The 17,117-nt window shown below is 36.8% G+C and overlaps 1 protein-coding gene across 5 annotated transcripts in view; it reads left to right on the top strand.

Moving 5' to 3' along the window:
- PACSIN2 (protein kinase C and casein kinase substrate in neurons 2) overlaps positions 1-16,919 on the top strand; it is a 59,815-nt gene extending 42,896 nt beyond the window's left edge. For 4 of the 5 annotated variants that reach the window (XM_072328415.1, XM_072328386.1, XM_072328406.1 and 1 more), the window contains 9 exons: positions 2,461-2,617; positions 3,393-3,628; positions 4,265-4,420; positions 5,388-5,563; positions 6,777-6,897; positions 8,888-9,012; positions 9,600-9,716; positions 10,665-10,861; positions 15,706-16,919. In XM_072328415.1, coding sequence (XP_072184516.1) covers positions 2,461-2,617; positions 3,393-3,628; positions 4,265-4,420; positions 5,388-5,563; positions 6,777-6,897; positions 8,888-9,012; positions 9,600-9,716; positions 10,665-10,861; positions 15,706-15,818 — 1,398 coding nt within the window. In that variant the 3' untranslated portion in view covers positions 15,819-16,919. The remainder of the gene's footprint in view (positions 1-2,460; positions 2,618-3,392; positions 3,629-4,264; positions 4,421-5,387; positions 5,564-6,776; positions 6,898-8,887; positions 9,013-9,599; positions 9,717-10,664; positions 10,862-15,705) is intronic. The other variant, XM_072328423.1, reaches the window with a different exon arrangement.
- The last annotated feature ends 198 nt before the right edge of the window (positions 16,920-17,117 follow it).

Below are 17,117 nucleotides of genomic sequence, written 5' to 3'. Positions count from 1 at the left end.
CATGCAACTAGAGACTCAAATTGATGCTAATATAAGGCTTTCACTAGTTGTGCCAAATGTAACTTCTTGTAAGCTTGCTTGGCTGTAAACCTACAGCCAGAGTAATTTTGAGCAGATGAATAACTTTGTGCTCCTGTCACAAACTTTAGCAAGTATTCTTTCAGGTACTTAATGTTCTTAATGTCTGGATTATACGAGGGCTACTCCAAAAGTAATAGCACCTATTTTATTATCTTGGCTCACTGCATCAGAGGCAGATGTTGGTGGAATGGCAGTAGAGGTTGAACCTCCCCATCAATATTCCGTTACATTCTGTTGCCATGTGACAGATGGCAGCAGAGAGGCAGCCTGGCAAAATGGCATCAATGGCTGTGAGCTCAATGAGGTGGGTGTTGAGTAGCAGCACAGGGTCATCTCTGCTGGTATGGGTTTTAAGAATGCCACATGTGGCTCTTGTTTATTGCTGGTGAAAATGCATAGCTAATGGTGGTGACCGTGTTGAAAAAATGTTGTGTAGCTGAGAAAGTGCACTGTTAAATAGTGTGATTGTGCTCTTTGTAACTGATGTAGTTTCTGTGGAAATAAATGGGAGGCATTGCTTTTGGAGCAACCTGCATTTCTATTATCTTTGTTAATGTATACTGTTAGTCAGAAGCTACTGATTTCTCATTTTCATTGTTTGCCCTGAAAATAAGAGGTTACTTTTCATACATTTCGTATGAGTAGATGAAGTCTGTTTGGATGTGGATGCATTGTCTGTCTGATTTTGATGCCTGCTTCTTTGCACTGCTGATAGCTTCTTATCTTTGCATTATGTTTTATGTCTCAGTCTGTAACCTCCTGCTTTTAAAGGGGCTACTTTTTGATGAGAGTCGGACAAATAAGTGGCTGCTGACTTCACTTCGATGATAACTGGGTTTCTTAGATCTATTGAAGAGGATATAGTCCAAAAAACACTCAAATTGATGCTTTGAGGACAGTGTCTTAACAAATTGTCCTGTCATTGGTTGCTTTGGTTACTGTTTTTCAGCTTTGACCCTGAATTTTGTCAACTTATTTTTGTCCGATGTTTGTCTTCATGTATCAGAATAGTCACTGATAAAGTCCCACTTATTTTTTCCAGCACTTAATATAGTTTTCCTTCTTATAAGTGCATTAAAATCTTTCCCTTTGTACTCTGAAGGAGCATTTCTGAAGCAGATGGTTTGCGTGTACGTCTGCTGACAAAATTCTGAATAAATGCAAACCACAAAGTTGGATGACTTCCCACACGTAGGACGTGATTCATGTAAAAACGACAAATGTGCTTTAAGTTATTTGAATGGTTGACTTACTACTTCACTGCTAATCTTTTTCTTTCTTTTTTTTCAGTCAGGTGGTTTGGGCTGATAAGAAGTTGACTTTAATATTTAATAGGCCGTGCAAATTCTGTTACCTGAGGTTTTATGTTTTGTTTAATGTTTACAGAAGTCAACCTGACTGACCTTGAGACGAGTGGAAATACTAGTTTGTCAGCTGTATCGCTTTTTCTCCATCCACCCCCTCCATTACTTGGATCGCTTACTTAGTGTTCGTAATACACAAACGTAAATAGGCGTTCATTTATATAATGAATGTTCATATGTTTTTCTCCTTATCTCATCCCTTTGCATCTTGTACATGGAGTTTTCCTCTTTAAAAATCTTCATGTATATGCTGGGAGTGGGGGCTTCCAAGTCCCTATCAGCACAGAGCCCACATTAAATTCTGCAGTATACTTTTGAACTAATTGCAACCTACCTTGTCAGCACTGCAGCACAGTTGTAATATAGGGTACCTCTGATTTCTGCTGGTTATACAGTGGATGCGTTTTTCTGTACTGTGTTCTTAGAAAACAAAAATTCTAATGTTTGATGTAGATTTTACAGCACTCCTTTGTATGTTGTTGCAGTTTTACCAGTCTTTTAATTAAACGAAACACTAACCTAAGATACTCGGTAATTAATAGATTCTTTCCTTCTTCAGTGCATGCGTCAAGTACCATCTAAAACATTGCCAAGCAGTAATAATGTAGAACAATTTCTGAATAACTATTGTGGCAATTACCTACAATTACACTGCAAGACTAATAATGCATAGATTCTTTTGTAATGCTGTATTTGTATTTGACTGAACTGTGTCTACTGAATGGCAAGCTTGCTTTTTTAATAACCTTTTTTTCCTACAGGAGGACTTGTCACCTTTGTGGTGTTCTTTCAGGGAACTTCCAACATCTTCCATGCAGATCATACTACAATTTATTTCTGATATCTTGTATAAGTTAGGTTTTAAGATGAGTTGAAAACTGGATGTAGTGAATGGTATAACTGATGAATTCCTGATATCAGATTCTTTCTTGTACTGTTGCTGTATGTGTATTAGAGACTTAGCTTGCCTTCAGATGTTTCAAGCAGGATTTGCTAAGTGCTTGTATCTTTACAGGTTGGAAATTACAAGCGGACAGTAAAGCGAATTGATGATGGTCACAGACTTTGCAACGATCTCATGAATTGTATTCATGAACGTGCACGGATAGAGAAGGTCTATGCTCAGCAACTTACAGAATGGGCAAAAAGATGGAAACAACTGGTGGAAAAAGGTAATACATCCTCATTTTGAACTCTGAAAGATTTCTCAAATAGGAAAAAAAGACTGGAATGCTCTTGGTAAGTTGAAAGTAGAAATGCTTAGCTTAAGTGGAGCCTTTGCAAATATCTTAGCAGTGTAACAAATGAGTCTTTCAAAGATCAAGCTTTCCTTGGTTAAGACAAAGCAAAACAAAACAAAAAAAGCAAACAAAAGACAAGACTTAGCTCCTTTTCTAATTTGCTTGTTTCTTGTGGGAACGGATGAATCTTGCCTCTGGTGCTGATGTATCCAAATAAATTCAGTTCTACGAATTAGCTGTTTCTGGGTAAATAATGGTAGAGAAGACACTGTTTGAAAAGTTTGTCTGCCTAAGAAGGTATCAGTGGTTGCTGGGGAACCATTAATAGAAAAGTAGTGTTTTAATGAAAGGCTGATCTGATAGCATTTTAGTTATATTCTGAGTTAGCTTTTCTTTTCCTGGTTGTCCATGCTTAAAAATATGTTGAGAAATGGAAGGCAGCTCAAAGAGGAGCTAATAAGCATAATATTGGGAATTGAAGTTTAGGGAGACACAGGCCAGACTAAATGAGTATTATTTAAGTATGATTGTAACATGTTGTATTCTAAAAATATCTGGAAAAAAAATCCCTTTTCTAGATTTGCATAATTATCTACAAATTCCTGTTTAGAGATGAATGTAAGTCAATGGCTTCAGGTAGTCTCTTGGGAATATAAGTTCCATGTGGGTGATGGTTACTGAGAATGACACTTTTTGTTGTGTTTAGGCCCACAGTATGGAACAGTAGAAAGGGCTTGGTGTGCTTTTATGTCAGAAGCTGAAAAAGTGAGTGAACTACATCTAGAAGTAAAAGGTTCACTGATGAATGAAGACTTTGAAAAAATCAAGAACTGGCAGAAGGAAGCCTTTCATAAGCAAATGATGGGAGGATTTAAGGAAACCAAAGAAGCAGAAGATGGATTTAGGAAAGCTCAGAAACCCTGGGCAAAAAAGCTGAAAGAGGTACAGCAGTAGATTGTATTAGATATCGTGTGTTACAATATATTAATGTCTCAAATCTCTGTAAGGGAGTAAACTCCCTATTTTCTCTGCTGGACCCTCCTTTCTCAAAAAGATCTCTTGCTTTCTGTCCTCTTCTGAAAATAAGTATTTTCTTTTGGTCTCTCTTAATCTTGGTGACTTCGCTGAAAATCTGAAAAAAAAGTAGAATTGAAGTTATTTCAATAATATCTGGTCCCACGCGTTGGGAAGTTGCGTATTGTTCAAAGAAACGATGGGGGAAGTCTTCTCCTTGTAACACAACATTTTTAAATGACAGGTTTGTAGAAGAAGGGGAGCAGAGGAACATGGGCATGAGGAAAAATTGTTGTACTTGAGACTTCCTGTAAACCTTTCTTGAGTCTTTCTTCACTTCTCTAAGCTTTTATAAGTGATATTTGTTGTGTGGTAAAATATGTTGATTTCAAAGTGCTACAAGGATTTCCTTACACTGATTATTGTGTCGTGTTCAATCCTGGCCTAAACAAAAAGTGTACTAAAAAAACATAAACCAAACAAAAAACCCCCCGTCCTGAAACAAAACCATCACAGTTGTTTTATAAAGTGTCACAGATGCAGAGATTCAAATCTTCCTTTTAGGTGGAAGCTGCAAAGAAAGCATACCATGCAGCCTGCAAAGAGGAGAAACTGGCTATATCTAGAGAGACAAATAGCAAAGCTGATCCAGCGCTAAATCCTGAACAACTCAAGAAATTACAAGACAAAGTGGAGAGAAGCAAACAAGATGTACTAAAGGTATGACTAATATATAGACTGTCCATATGTAAAGGTCTTATTCCTTCTGAATGTGTTGTGGACTGCAGCACAGCTTCATCTGTTGGGATTTTTAACAAGGTATGTCATTGCTATATTCTTTCATGAAGAACAGGTGATATAACCTCTGTTTTACTTAAGTACTTTGAGTAGGGAAAGAAATAGAATAATACAAGACTTCTTCTATTTGATAGTGTGGACAGAGTTATTTGAGAGAATGTGAGATAGTTGCTTAAAGTGTGCTGGCATCTAAACCTGTTGTCATTCCTGACTGCACAATATGTGCTTTTAAAAAATTATCATTGAAGGAAATGGAGCTGATACAGTCTATTTAAATGAAGTAAATGTGTGTGACTTCTGTTTTTTAAGAAAATGTTTCCCTTTCCAATGTTGCTCTGTGATCTGGATGACCAACATTATGTTGGGTGGGATCTCTTAATATCTCTGGACTACTGCTGTAAATTAATCTAGAGTCCAAGCTTGTGTTTGTTAACTGAGCTCACTAGATTTGTGACTTATGTTCACAGGAATGTATGCAGTTATACTTCTTTATGCAGTCCACTGTGAGCTACTAACAGAAATTGCTGAAGGGGAAATGCTAAGACTTGGAAATTATTTGGAGATCTTTAAGAGAACCTGTAAACTGAAAGACTACTTGCTCTTATACTAAACGCCTCCTTTGTTTTTTATATTTAGGATTACGTTTACATTTTTAAATGATTTCTTTTAAAAAGCTGGAGAGGAGATTTAGGCCTTTATTGTAATTGTTTTGTTATTTCGTTAGGTAACTCTCATCATGATCAAACAGGGTAATGGTGGTAATACAAGGAGAATGTGGTTTAGTGTATTTTATTCCAAGTCTTGCTTGATAGTATGGACTATAATAAATAGTAGGACTGTAATAAAAATATTGCTAACTGGTTTATTTTTTTTCCTCATTCCACCACAGACAAAAGAAAAGTATGAAAAATCACTGAAAGAATTAGATAATGCCACTCCTCAATACATGGAAAACATGGAGCAGGTATTTGAACAGTGTCAGCAGTTCGAGGAAAAACGCTTACGTTTCTTTCGTGAAGTGTTACTGGAAGTTCAAAAGCACCTTGACTTGTCTAATGTTGCAAGGTAAAATTGTGCAAGACCTCAAAATTAGCGCTTAATATTTCTAAGCCAAAAGTAATCCATGCTTCAGTTTATTAAGTCAGTTTAAAATCTGACTTAATATGTTGCTCAGTTTACTAAAAGTGGAATACATTATTTGTTTGATTTGTCTAAGATCTGGTTAGCATCTATCCCTTGCATTTGTTAGTTATCTTTAAAGGTACTAAACTGGTAAACCCTCATTGTTGATATATGTAGATTGCTCCAAAAGTAACGCCTCCTATTTTTTTCCATGGAAACCACAACAACCAAAAAAAGCACAACAAAACACTATTTGGTAGAGCAAATTCTCAGCTACAAAAAGCACTTTTTTTTCAACACAGTTACCACCTGGCTGTGTTTTCACCAGTGATTGAACAGGAGTCTATATGCTGCACTCAAGAGAATCTATACCAGCGAAGGTGTACCGTTGTTGCTGTCACCACTGCTGAAGGGCACCACTCACTGCCTCACTGTGCTCACATCTGCTGTTTGGTCTCCATAAATGCTCAGCAATTATCAGTGAAATGTCAGTGCCATTTTTTCCACATGGAGGAATTCACTGACACCCTCTTCCTTCATGTACACTTACATGTTAAACATGTTGTGACTTCCACTCTGCTGCCGTTTGTCACAAGGCAACAAAATGTAAGGGAATAGTGGTGGAAAGGTTCAGCCTCTACTATTATACCACCAACATCCACCTCTGACCTGAATCAACATAAAATACGAGGCATTACTTCCAGAGAAGCACTTAAAACTCTAATTGTGTGCCATGGTCTGGTAGGATTTCATTAAAATCACTGACAACTATTTAAGATACTTTACTTGAGAGTAATTATCCACCTTTCAAATAAGGATATTATTTGACTGTATTTTTACAGGTAGTTAATGGGGCTGTCCCACAGAGTTTTAAAAACTGTCTTGCAATTTATTTTTTTAATACTGTTCTGAAGCTTGAACACATTTTATATATATAAATACATTTTATATATATTATATATATTTATACATATGAGTATAAATATATATTATATGCTATATAATATATATTAAATATATGAATATATATATATATCCATTGTATTTATGTTATATATATAACATATGTAATATATATAGCATAAATACAATGAATCTAGGGAATTTGCCGTGTTTCTACATTTGTACTAAATTTGAAGACTAACTTGTTTTGCAGTTACAAAAATATCTACCGTGAACTGGAACAGAACATCAAAACTGCAGATGCTGTTGAAGACTTGCGGTGGTTCAGAGCTAACCAAGGTCCAGGGATGTCAATGAATTGGCCTCAGTTTGAGGTAAGATCAGAGTATGGCAAACCCTCGCTTGTTTTTATGGCTTGTTTTTTTTTCTTTTCCAGTTTTGTTTTTGACATGTTTCTTTCTGGTGAGACTCTCAGACTCAAACAACTTCTAGCAGATAACAAGATTATCTTACAGTTTTTCTTTTCTTGATTTCTGTTGGGGTCCCACAGCCTCTACTTTTGGAGGTGATTATATAAAATGTCTATTCAAAGAGTAGAGAGGTATAAAGCAGACTTTTTCTTTAAAGATGAAGTCATTAGTGAAGTTGTTAGTATGTGATTCTCCCTTTTAGTGTCAGACTTAAATTGGAATTTCCTTGTTATTGAGTAGACAGTAAAGTTTAAATATTTCAGATTAAGCCTGAAAACATAGAAGTCTTTAACTAGATTTTCTGATACCGTCATATTAAATAAATAAATTAAAAGGTTCTACATTACACCAGTTATTTTATTGTCGGATTCAGTTTTGAAAGGAGAAGGGAAGCTTTTGAGGAGTGTTCTGCTATCTTAGCTTACAAGAAACAAATTCCAAATTCTGTCAGTGAAGAATCATAGTAGCGGTGCATCAAAAGGCTGGAATTTGAGTGAAATTCTGGACAGAATCATAAGTTCTATTGAAATAATTTCTGGGCATTCAGTTAATGGAGTGGAAACCTCAGCCACTGAGTGTAAAGTAAATGTTGAATTACTTCTGATTTTTTAAGGTTTGAGGAAAAAAGCTCCTATTAGTACTGCAAAGTTTCTTTGCCTGCAACACTGAACTACAGTTACTTCTGTGTGGGAAAACACCATCCTTTTTCATAAACATTCTAATTAATACGTGAAATTCTGTTGTTATTTTTCTAATGAAGTGTTTTTTCATTTGCATGCTACAAGGATGATGTAAGTAAAAACAAAAGTCATGATCAAATGAATATGAAATGTCATTATATAGCACAAATGTACTTAGGTCAGTGGTCTTTATATTTCAGTAACTCTAAAATCCATGTCTGTTTGTGAGAGGTTAAAATAAACAGGTACCTCTGAGAAGTTGGCCAGAAATCACTCATGACTGACCATGCTTCCTGTATAAATAGAGTAATAGCATCTCAGTAAATCTTCGTTTTCTTCTTAGTATCTCAGAGTTTATCTTTTGGATAGTAAACAACCTCCTGAATTCTTAACCTCCTGAATTCTTAACTTTCAACGTGTTTTCTGAGATGAAAAATGTCTAAGCATAGGATATTTGCTTGTATCCAGTTTACTTGTTCTCTATTTTATATCTGTATGTGACCTAGTTTGACTTGAAAGGTGTAGCTTGTGTTTAGGTCTCATCATGCCTGTTCATCTGCCTTCTGGAACTTCAGTGATTCAGAACATCAAGGAGGGGATACTCTAACAAATGACATCATGAGTCTTGTCAACAGCTGTGTTGATCTGAGCTCTTTTGGTTGGCTTTTAAGGACAAAATATTTGAGTGCAGTACCCTAAGGGCTCATTCACATTTTAGGAACAGGAAAAGTTATGTGCAATGACTTGAAAAATGAGCTCCGTTGTAGGTCAGTCCTGCAGCACTTGAAGTAAGCTTATATCTTAAAGTAGCCTGTAATACTTCAAAAGGTAAACCTAAGATTTAATTTTAAAAAGCCAGATGTCTTGGCATTACTTGAAACGGTAAATGCTCTCAATACAACTTTTAAAGAGTTGCACTGAGCAATTCCTTTTGATTTCTCCAGCTCTCTACCGTATGTCTGGTGCTTTAAGTCTTTTAAAGGTGTGCAGAATGCTAAGCAGGTCATGTTGGGATTTGTGAGTAGCAAAGATCTGTTTGCATTGCTAAGATAGGAACTAGATGAGGACAGTAACCAAAACATGTAGAGTAACTTATCTGTACAATAACTATTTGTAAGGCTGTATAAATGTATGTCCCGTAACAGTCTGAAAAGTTAAATGTGATAATTAGTGTTCCATGACATTTCTCAATTGCTGTTTACATTCATTGGTAGGAGTGGTCTGCAGATCTGAATCGCACTCTGAGCAGAAGAGAAAAGAAGAAAGCTTCTGATGGAGTGACTCTGACTGGTATTAATCAGACAGGAGATCAAGTTTCACAGCCCAACAAACATAGCAGGTACTTTCTTTTAAAAAATTTTTAGTTATTTTAGTTATTTTAGTCATTTGAGATAACAAATATAGGGTCAAAAAGCCACTGGCCAATTAAATGTTACTTATCTGTGAGCATTCTTAAAATAGCTTTCTGCAGCTCACAGAATACTTCGGTGATTAATTCTTCAGCTTACATTTCTCTCTCCACTGTGGGTTATAAGAAACTGGACTGTGTAGTGGAACTGAATTGTGTAGCTGATCTGGCAGTTGGTCTGTTGCCATTTTTCTATCTGTAGAAGTGACAGTTTTTCTTTGAAATCTTAGCTTGCAAAATGCTTAGTGATTTCACTATTCTGGATGTTGTTAATTCGTAGCTGCTAACAGCAGCTTTCTTAGAAAGTAATGGCTCTAGTTCTGGAGGAGTGTATCGTATGTGAGACTGTCAGAACTTTCTTGGCTCTTATGCTACTCTTAATTGTTTTTTTATTGTTCTTGTTTTTTTTATGGCTGGAGAAAGGGTCTGCTAAAACAAACTACTTAGTGGGACACAAGTGAGTGTTTTTACTCTTAAACAGATAGGATCACCATAATGCTCTTTCTTTTCCAAATTAGCAGTCTTAGTGTCCAGAGTAACACAGTGCAGTCAGTACAATCAAGTTACAATCCCTTTGAAGATGAAGAAGATACTGGGAGTACTGTCAGTGAAAAGGAGGACAATAAGATCAAAAAGTTGGTGAAATGTTGTTTTTAATTGTTTTTACGCTTTCTCTATCCAGGGATTTCAATTTTCAGTTTCTATAAGGCTATGCTAGTGGGTGCATGAAGTCTGTTTGAGAGATTTTGTAAGCTACACTGTAACCTAACTGTCTCTCCTAACAGATGCCACATCTGTTGCCCTGATCTTTGGTTTGAAACTACTGGGCTTATTGGCAGTTGCTAACAGAACTGCTGTTGTTTTTTTCCTTCCTTAACCAGTCTTCTATAATGTAAATGTTGTTTTTTCTAATGAGAATGCTCCTGGAGCTTTACTCCCGTATGTCTTGTTGCTGAATAAGTCTGCTTTTATGATTGCTTTCTTTTTGTTTAGGACCTTTTCAAACCACTGTGTCTGTTGCTTCAGCATGCCCACCTAAGGATATCGGTTTCTTAAATGACGTGCCCATACTCAGCAGTGAATGCTTTTTAAATGACCAAGTTGTCACTCTGTAACGAAGCTCTTATATTGGTGGATTGCAGCATACAAAAAGTTAAAATATATTGTAGGGGAGCCTAGAGAAGTGAGAGAAGGATTCTGCAATGCCATTTAAATACCTGTTTCCTCTTAGCTACTACTTTCAACTTCTACCTTTCTAGAGTAAATAATCTCATGGATTCTACAGGTTTCTTGTTAGAGAGATTTCTTGGAGTTTATAGGAAAGTTGTCTTTGATTTGTTTTCTTTTTTTCTTTTTCTTTTTAATTTATTTTTTTATTTTTAACTTTGAATATATTGTAAGAATGTGATTTTATTTTTTTTCCGAATAAGGTGTTGCCAGCTAAAGGTAGATAAGCAGAGAGAAATTTTCAAAGCCAAGCTTTACAGAGATGTTTAATCTTAACTAAGGGAACTGTTATCTTAGGGATACTTCTAGTCCCTTAATGTAAGAGCAGAAAAAAATAATTTAAAATCTGTTTTTAGTGTTAGCAGCTATGAAAAAAACCAAAGCTACCCTACGGATTGGTCTGATGAGGAGTCCAACAATCCCTTTTCTTCCACTGATGCAAATGGAGACACCAATCCATTTGATGAAGATACTTCTCCTGCAATGGAGGTGAGAGTGCGTGCACTCTATGACTACGAGGGCCAAGAGCAAGATGAACTCAGTTTTAAAGCAGGTAAGTTTACTGTGTTCACTTAAAGCACTTCATCAAAAGGAGAAATGGCACAAAGAAGTAGTTTTACTCTTCAGCATTTCCTTTATTTTCTGAAGTCGCCTGTCTCTCTGAGTGTACTTCTCCACTTACAGGATCTTGTCTAACCCACACTCCTGATACTACTTCTTGCTATCCCGTGTTTGAAAGTACTGACTTGTAATCTGCTTGGAATGTACTGGAGCGTATCTGTTTGGGTTATCCTTTTTACCATCTTGTGTTAAATAAAACAGGGAACTGCAGCTGATTATTTTTTCTCCTTAACTGATGACAGTAACAGCTGCTGCTTTTAGCTGTCTACAAATGCTAGCCCTACTAAGATGTTATTTAAAGGGTAAGACTACAGCAATGCATCTTAAAACAACATCCAATCAACTGATATAGTTTCTCCTGCCTAACTGGGAGCATCTGCTTTTTGGCCACTTATTTCCTACACTAACGGAGGTGGGTTTTTTTGTTGTTTTTTAAGCTGAACACTATTTTCTCCTTCACCCTTCAGCATATCTATGCACAGCAGCCCTGCAGTGTTTACTTGGTTTTGTTGGCTTGCATTATATTAGGGTACACTGAGTGGGCATCACCCTTCTTGAGATGTTTTATTTTCCTTTGAGTCATTTTAAACTTGTTTGAAGGAGTTGAGAAAACAAAATAGAGGCAACTGACTGGAGGACACATGTGACAGCATGCTTTCCACCCATACGAAGTTCACATAGGGTTATGATGATTGCATACCGTGAATGCTCCTGCCTTCAGTTTGGGCTAGTTGTGTTCTGAGTGTGTGCCTGGGTGTCTTCCTCCTTAATAGACTTAATGTGTTTCTCATAATCTGACCAGCCCGGAGGCAGCACCCTCTATTGGTGGAAGGCAAAATCTACACCTTTTGAGCTGTGGTAACAGGGAACTACCTTGTCTTGCCTCAAACTGTACATAAAAAACTTCCTAAAAAGGAACTCCAGAATAAGATTTCATGGGTAGATTAATAAAAACAGAACTTATTTGTGAAAGTGAGATTGATTAGATTGTCAGTCTGCTCCTTTCACCTTTGCTTGTTGTTTGCTCTCTTCTCTAATGGAGGAGCTAGCACAGTTGTAAAAGACAAATAGGATTCAAGTGATAAAATAATGTTCAAAAAACTCTTAATTCCCCTTCAGCATTCATAAAAATTATGCTACTTCATCTGCAGTGGGTGTTGGATGTTAGAGCTGAAAGTTCTTACTTAAAATAAGACAGTGATATAGCTGTTAGTCTTCCATTCTGCATATGGAGAAAGGTGGTGCTCAGAACTGCATATATATATATGGAAATGTTTTTATGAATAAGCAACTCTGTAACCCTGGTGAGAGACTCTGCCTATTCACTTTCTTCCCTCCTTTTTTAATGGTGAAACTCTATTCCTCTGGCTTGTCTTTGTAGGCAAATAATTTGGACTTTGAAGAGAAATGGGTTGGCTTATCTTTGTCAAATTGTCCTCTGACAGAAGGATAGTAGTAACTGAACATCTGGAGCTTTCTCTGGAATGCACAGAAGCTACAACTACTCTTCATTCTGTAGACTTTAACTGTTCATTTTCTTTCTTGACAGGGGACAGAAATAAGTTAATCCTCTTGAAATTTATATATTGTACCTGTCAAGTCATTCTGGCATTCCAAAGGTTTACAATAACAAGACTTTCTGTGACAGAACTATGCAATATTTATACATACAGACATAGTGATTAAATACAGAGTTAAACGTTCTGTACCTTTAGTACCAGCTATTAGACTCGTATTAAAGTACTTGAATGATGTGGCTCTTAATATGAGGCCTGTAGAAATAAAGTAAGAATAAGAGGTGTACGTAGACTTAAACTGCTTAATACCTTTGAAGGAAGACCATTAAAATACATTATAACAGCCAATCATGATTTTATCAGTCATGCTTGGCTATGAACTTCCTTTACAGAAGAAGAATTACAAAATGCTGCAGTCAAATGTGCAGTTTTATAGACAAAGTATTGGAAGGACTAGGTTTACACCGAATGTACAATAGACTGGATCAGGCAGGAGCCAGTTTAAAATGTGTTCTATTCCTTTTTTCCTATGCAGACTAGGCCTAGACTAGTAAGCAGCTGTCAGCAGGCGATAAATGCATGTCAGGGATCTGTTTTAATGTATACCTTAGGTATTCAAAGAATTGGCCTACAAAGCTTTTGTGATCACATCTAGCTATGTGCTTTAATATGTAGGCTTTGTGCAGTGTCCCTCAAATGTACTATTTTTCTATAGACTTGAAACTCACTTTTTTATTAGTGGAATACTTCATATATCATTGGGTGTTGTTGTTTTTATCAGTTTTTGTTTCTTTTCCCCTTGGCAAACAAATGTGGTCGGCTTCCGAAGAGGAGGAATAACTTTACCCATGTTTTATGAGAGGTTTTATAGTTGTATAATTGCAGAGGACATAACTGTTTAGCGTATGTCTAGTTCTCTGCCATGGCTGAAAATAAATAGCTACAGTAAATGTAGACCTGGGAGCATTGTCCAAATGTGTTAGCATACATGCAATCTCCTTGCATTTGTGAAGACTTTCTGTTATAATCCTGTTGTGCATATAATTGTCAAGAGGGATAATACTTTGATAAACTTCCAAGGTCAGTTGTTTAAAATTTTGCAAAACATCTCCACAAGTCAAGTATATGTTCGTAGCTTTCTTTTATTATCTGGTAGACTCTCAAATTAGAGATCCCAGAATCACAGAACTGTGGGGTTTGGAAGGGACCTCTGGAGGTAAAGTCCAACCTTTCTGCTAAAGCAGGTTCTCTACAGTAAGTTGCACAGGAAAAGTCCAAGCATGTCTCCAGAGAAGGAGACTCCATAGCCTCTCTGGGCAGCCTGTTCCAGTGCTCTGTCATCCTCACAGTGAAGAAATTCATCCTCGTGTTTGTTTGGCATTTCTGATGTTCCAGTTTTTGCCTGTTGCCCCTTGTTCTGTCACTGCTCACCACAGAGAAGAGCCTGGCCCACTCACTTGACTCCTACGATTCAGACATCTATAAACAGTGATGAGATCACCTTGCAGTCTTCTCCTGAGGGCTCCTGGGATGGCTAAGAGTCCCAGTTCTCTCAGTCATTCCTTGTGCAGGAGACGTTGCAGGCCCCTAAATCATCTTTGTGCCCTTCCACTTGACTCTCGCTGTTGGATACTCTTTTTTGAACTGAGGAGCCTAGAACTGGGCACGGTACACTGGATTTGGCCTCACCAGGACGGAGCGGAGTGGGTGAATCATCCCATTCAACCTGCTGGCCATGTTCTTTTAAATACACTCCAGAATGCCATTGGCCTTGGTCACTGCTGACTCACAGCAAACTTATCCACAAGGATCTCTTAAGTCCTCTGCAGATGAAGTTTTAACCTTTTTATAGATAAGAGAGCAACTATAGAAGATATATTGTGATGCTTGTTCCATTTCTACCAGTGTATACTGTCTACACAAGTTTTTGCTCTCATAAATATGCTAAGACTTCTGTAATACTTTGTGTATTTATAACCATTAGAGATGGCTTAATATAATTCCATGTTATCTATGGGAATAATTTGACTCAAAGAAGTTGTATATGCAAAAATAACTCAGGTGATGTGACTTTTTTTTGCCTGGTAGACTTTTTGCTGAGGCAGATGTTCATTGGCTCTTATACAGCATCTTGAAGTCTGCAGACTAATGCCTAAGTATTTCCTAAGAATGCAGGAGATTAGAGGTGCACAAGGAGGTTATTTTATAGTTCATAAATACCTGAATGGATATTCAGCATTAGCTCTTGCTATTCAGGTTAGGAAACAAGTTTCTTGATTAACTTTTTCACAGCTACAATTCTACACCAACTTGCAACAGTGTAAAGGTAGGTGTTCAAAGAAAGATGAGGAAAGAAGAGATGTGACAGAGTAAGTTAGAAGGTTCTTCTAAATTCTCCTGCATCACAACCTAGTAGTGTAATACTGGAAAGCAGCAAGAATTACTTAAGTGAATTCTGCTGCCATGTCATTTGGTAACGTGCTCTTATCTTTCACCAGCTCTTAAAACAAGTATATATTGACAGTAAGCCTAAGGAAATATTTATATCATTTGTGCTGACCTTTTGTTGAGGTAGGATTAACAACACAGTGTAGCGTTATTCTGTTTGCTAGAGGTAGTTTTACTGTCCACAACTGTATTTGACTGTTCATATCATGGAAACATAGAATCACCAAGGCTTGGAAAAGACCTCTAAGATCATCCAGTTCAACTGTCCATCTGTCACCAGGATTGCCCACTAAACCACATCCCTCAGTGCAATGTTTAAGCATTCCACGAACACCTCTGACGGTGACTCCACCACCTCCCTGGGCAGCCTGTTCCAGTGCCTGACCACTCTCTTTGAGAAGTATTTCCTAATGTCCAACCTGAATCTCCCGTGGCACAACTTGAGGCCATTTCCTCTAGTACTATCGCTAGTTACATGGGAGAAAAGACTGTGTCCCAGCTCACTGCAGTCTCCCTTCAGGTAGTTATAGAGAGAGTGATAAGGTTATCACTGAGCCTCCTCTTCTCCAAACTGAACAGCCCCAGCTCCCTCAGCTGTTCCTCACAAGCCTTGTGCTCCACATTCCTCACCATCTGTTTTCAGCTATATGTGAGCCTTTGATCTTCCAGTAAAATAACACCATATATAAGTTTAAAACATGTCATTCTTTAATTTTGTTTGAAATGCTGTTTGTGCCTTTTTGTTAGTGTAATATTTTTGTTTCAAGGTAGCTCTTTTCTCACTGCTTTTCTGAAATGCTTCTTTTTGCAGGGGACGAGTTAACTAAAATGGAGAATGAAGACGAACAGGGTTGGTGCAAAGGACGTCTGGACAACGGGCAAGTTGGTTTATACCCAGCAAACTATGTAGAACCAATCCAGTGACAAAGGACAAAGTCAATACAGAAGCATTACAAAAGCTCTGCAGGCCTGTACAGTATATATTTAAACCAAGAGGAAGCTGAATGATGTAAAGAGTGTATATATTTTCATGAAAAGAAGAGAAAGCTCAATACTGAAATTGTGGTGATTTAAAGACAGGACATAGAACTAATTTCATGCGGTTTTCACAACTTGTGCACAATGCAAATGAAAGGGGTTAGATGGGAAAAAAAAAATAGCGATAGGAAAAATACTTTTAAAGCTTTTTCTTTCCACGTGGTCTGTTATTGTGACTCTTAAACATTTCTGCATTTTCTATGCTTGTGCCTCATCCTACCTGAGGTGTGTGGCTTATGCTGGCTTTTGTTTAATCAGTTATTTTAAGTGACCTTCAGTAACTTGCAACTTGAATTTTTAAGATTATTCCAGTTAATTTTCTATTTGTTCTTAGCAATGTCTGAAAGATGCAGTATTTTTTTATTTAAATGCTATGTAGGTAAGCATCTGTTTGTATGCTTGATCATATAATACTTAAATTATGACATAGATTTAGTCATCGGTTGACTGAATGAAAACTCTTTCCATGTTGTAGTGATCTCTCAACGTTGTCAGCATGGCTCGAAGTTGTAAAACAGATATTATATGTAATAACTATCTGTTACAGAAGGTTATTTGTAGCAGAGATATCTGCAGGTGTCATGGATTGGGATTCTGTTATGAATGTTGTTTATATGGTTTGGCACTTAAATGAGTTTTCCTTGTAGATCTTAAGTAGCTCTCTATAAACAAAGAGGTAAATCATACATAAGCCCCTGAATACTGTCCATTTCCGTCACATGTGTGCAGGAAAAAAAAATCCTAACTGTTAATGGTTTTCTTTTGTGATTTGAAATGTTAAATCTGTGAGGACTGATATATTTTCTTTTTGAACAAAGATTGTAAAATAGACTAAAATGCTTTTTATGAAGAGGCTACCTGTTGTGTATATGTACATACAATTTGATATTCCAAAATATAAAGAGCATGGCTATTAGCTATCAGACCTTCTCATGTGGATAAGATTTAGACTTTTAAGAGTTTAAATTATAGGTATATTTAAATCTGCTTTCTTGCCATATTCATTACTGTGCTACAGACAAAATATTTTGTGATTAGGTTTTTCAGAAGTACAAGGAACACGCTAACATACTCAAAACCTGTAATGTGGATAAACTTGTGGGTCAACATATAAAGTAGCCCTAGTGCTTACATGGATTATTGTAGCAGAACACTGTAAAAACTACATTTGTTTGCAGTTACAAC

This window comes from Excalfactoria chinensis, chromosome 1 (assembly GCF_039878825.1).
Source record: "Excalfactoria chinensis isolate bCotChi1 chromosome 1, bCotChi1.hap2, whole genome shotgun sequence".
Taxonomy (NCBI): Eukaryota; Metazoa; Chordata; class Aves; order Galliformes; family Phasianidae; genus Excalfactoria; species Excalfactoria chinensis.
This window is presented reverse-complemented; position numbering and strand designations above follow the sequence as displayed.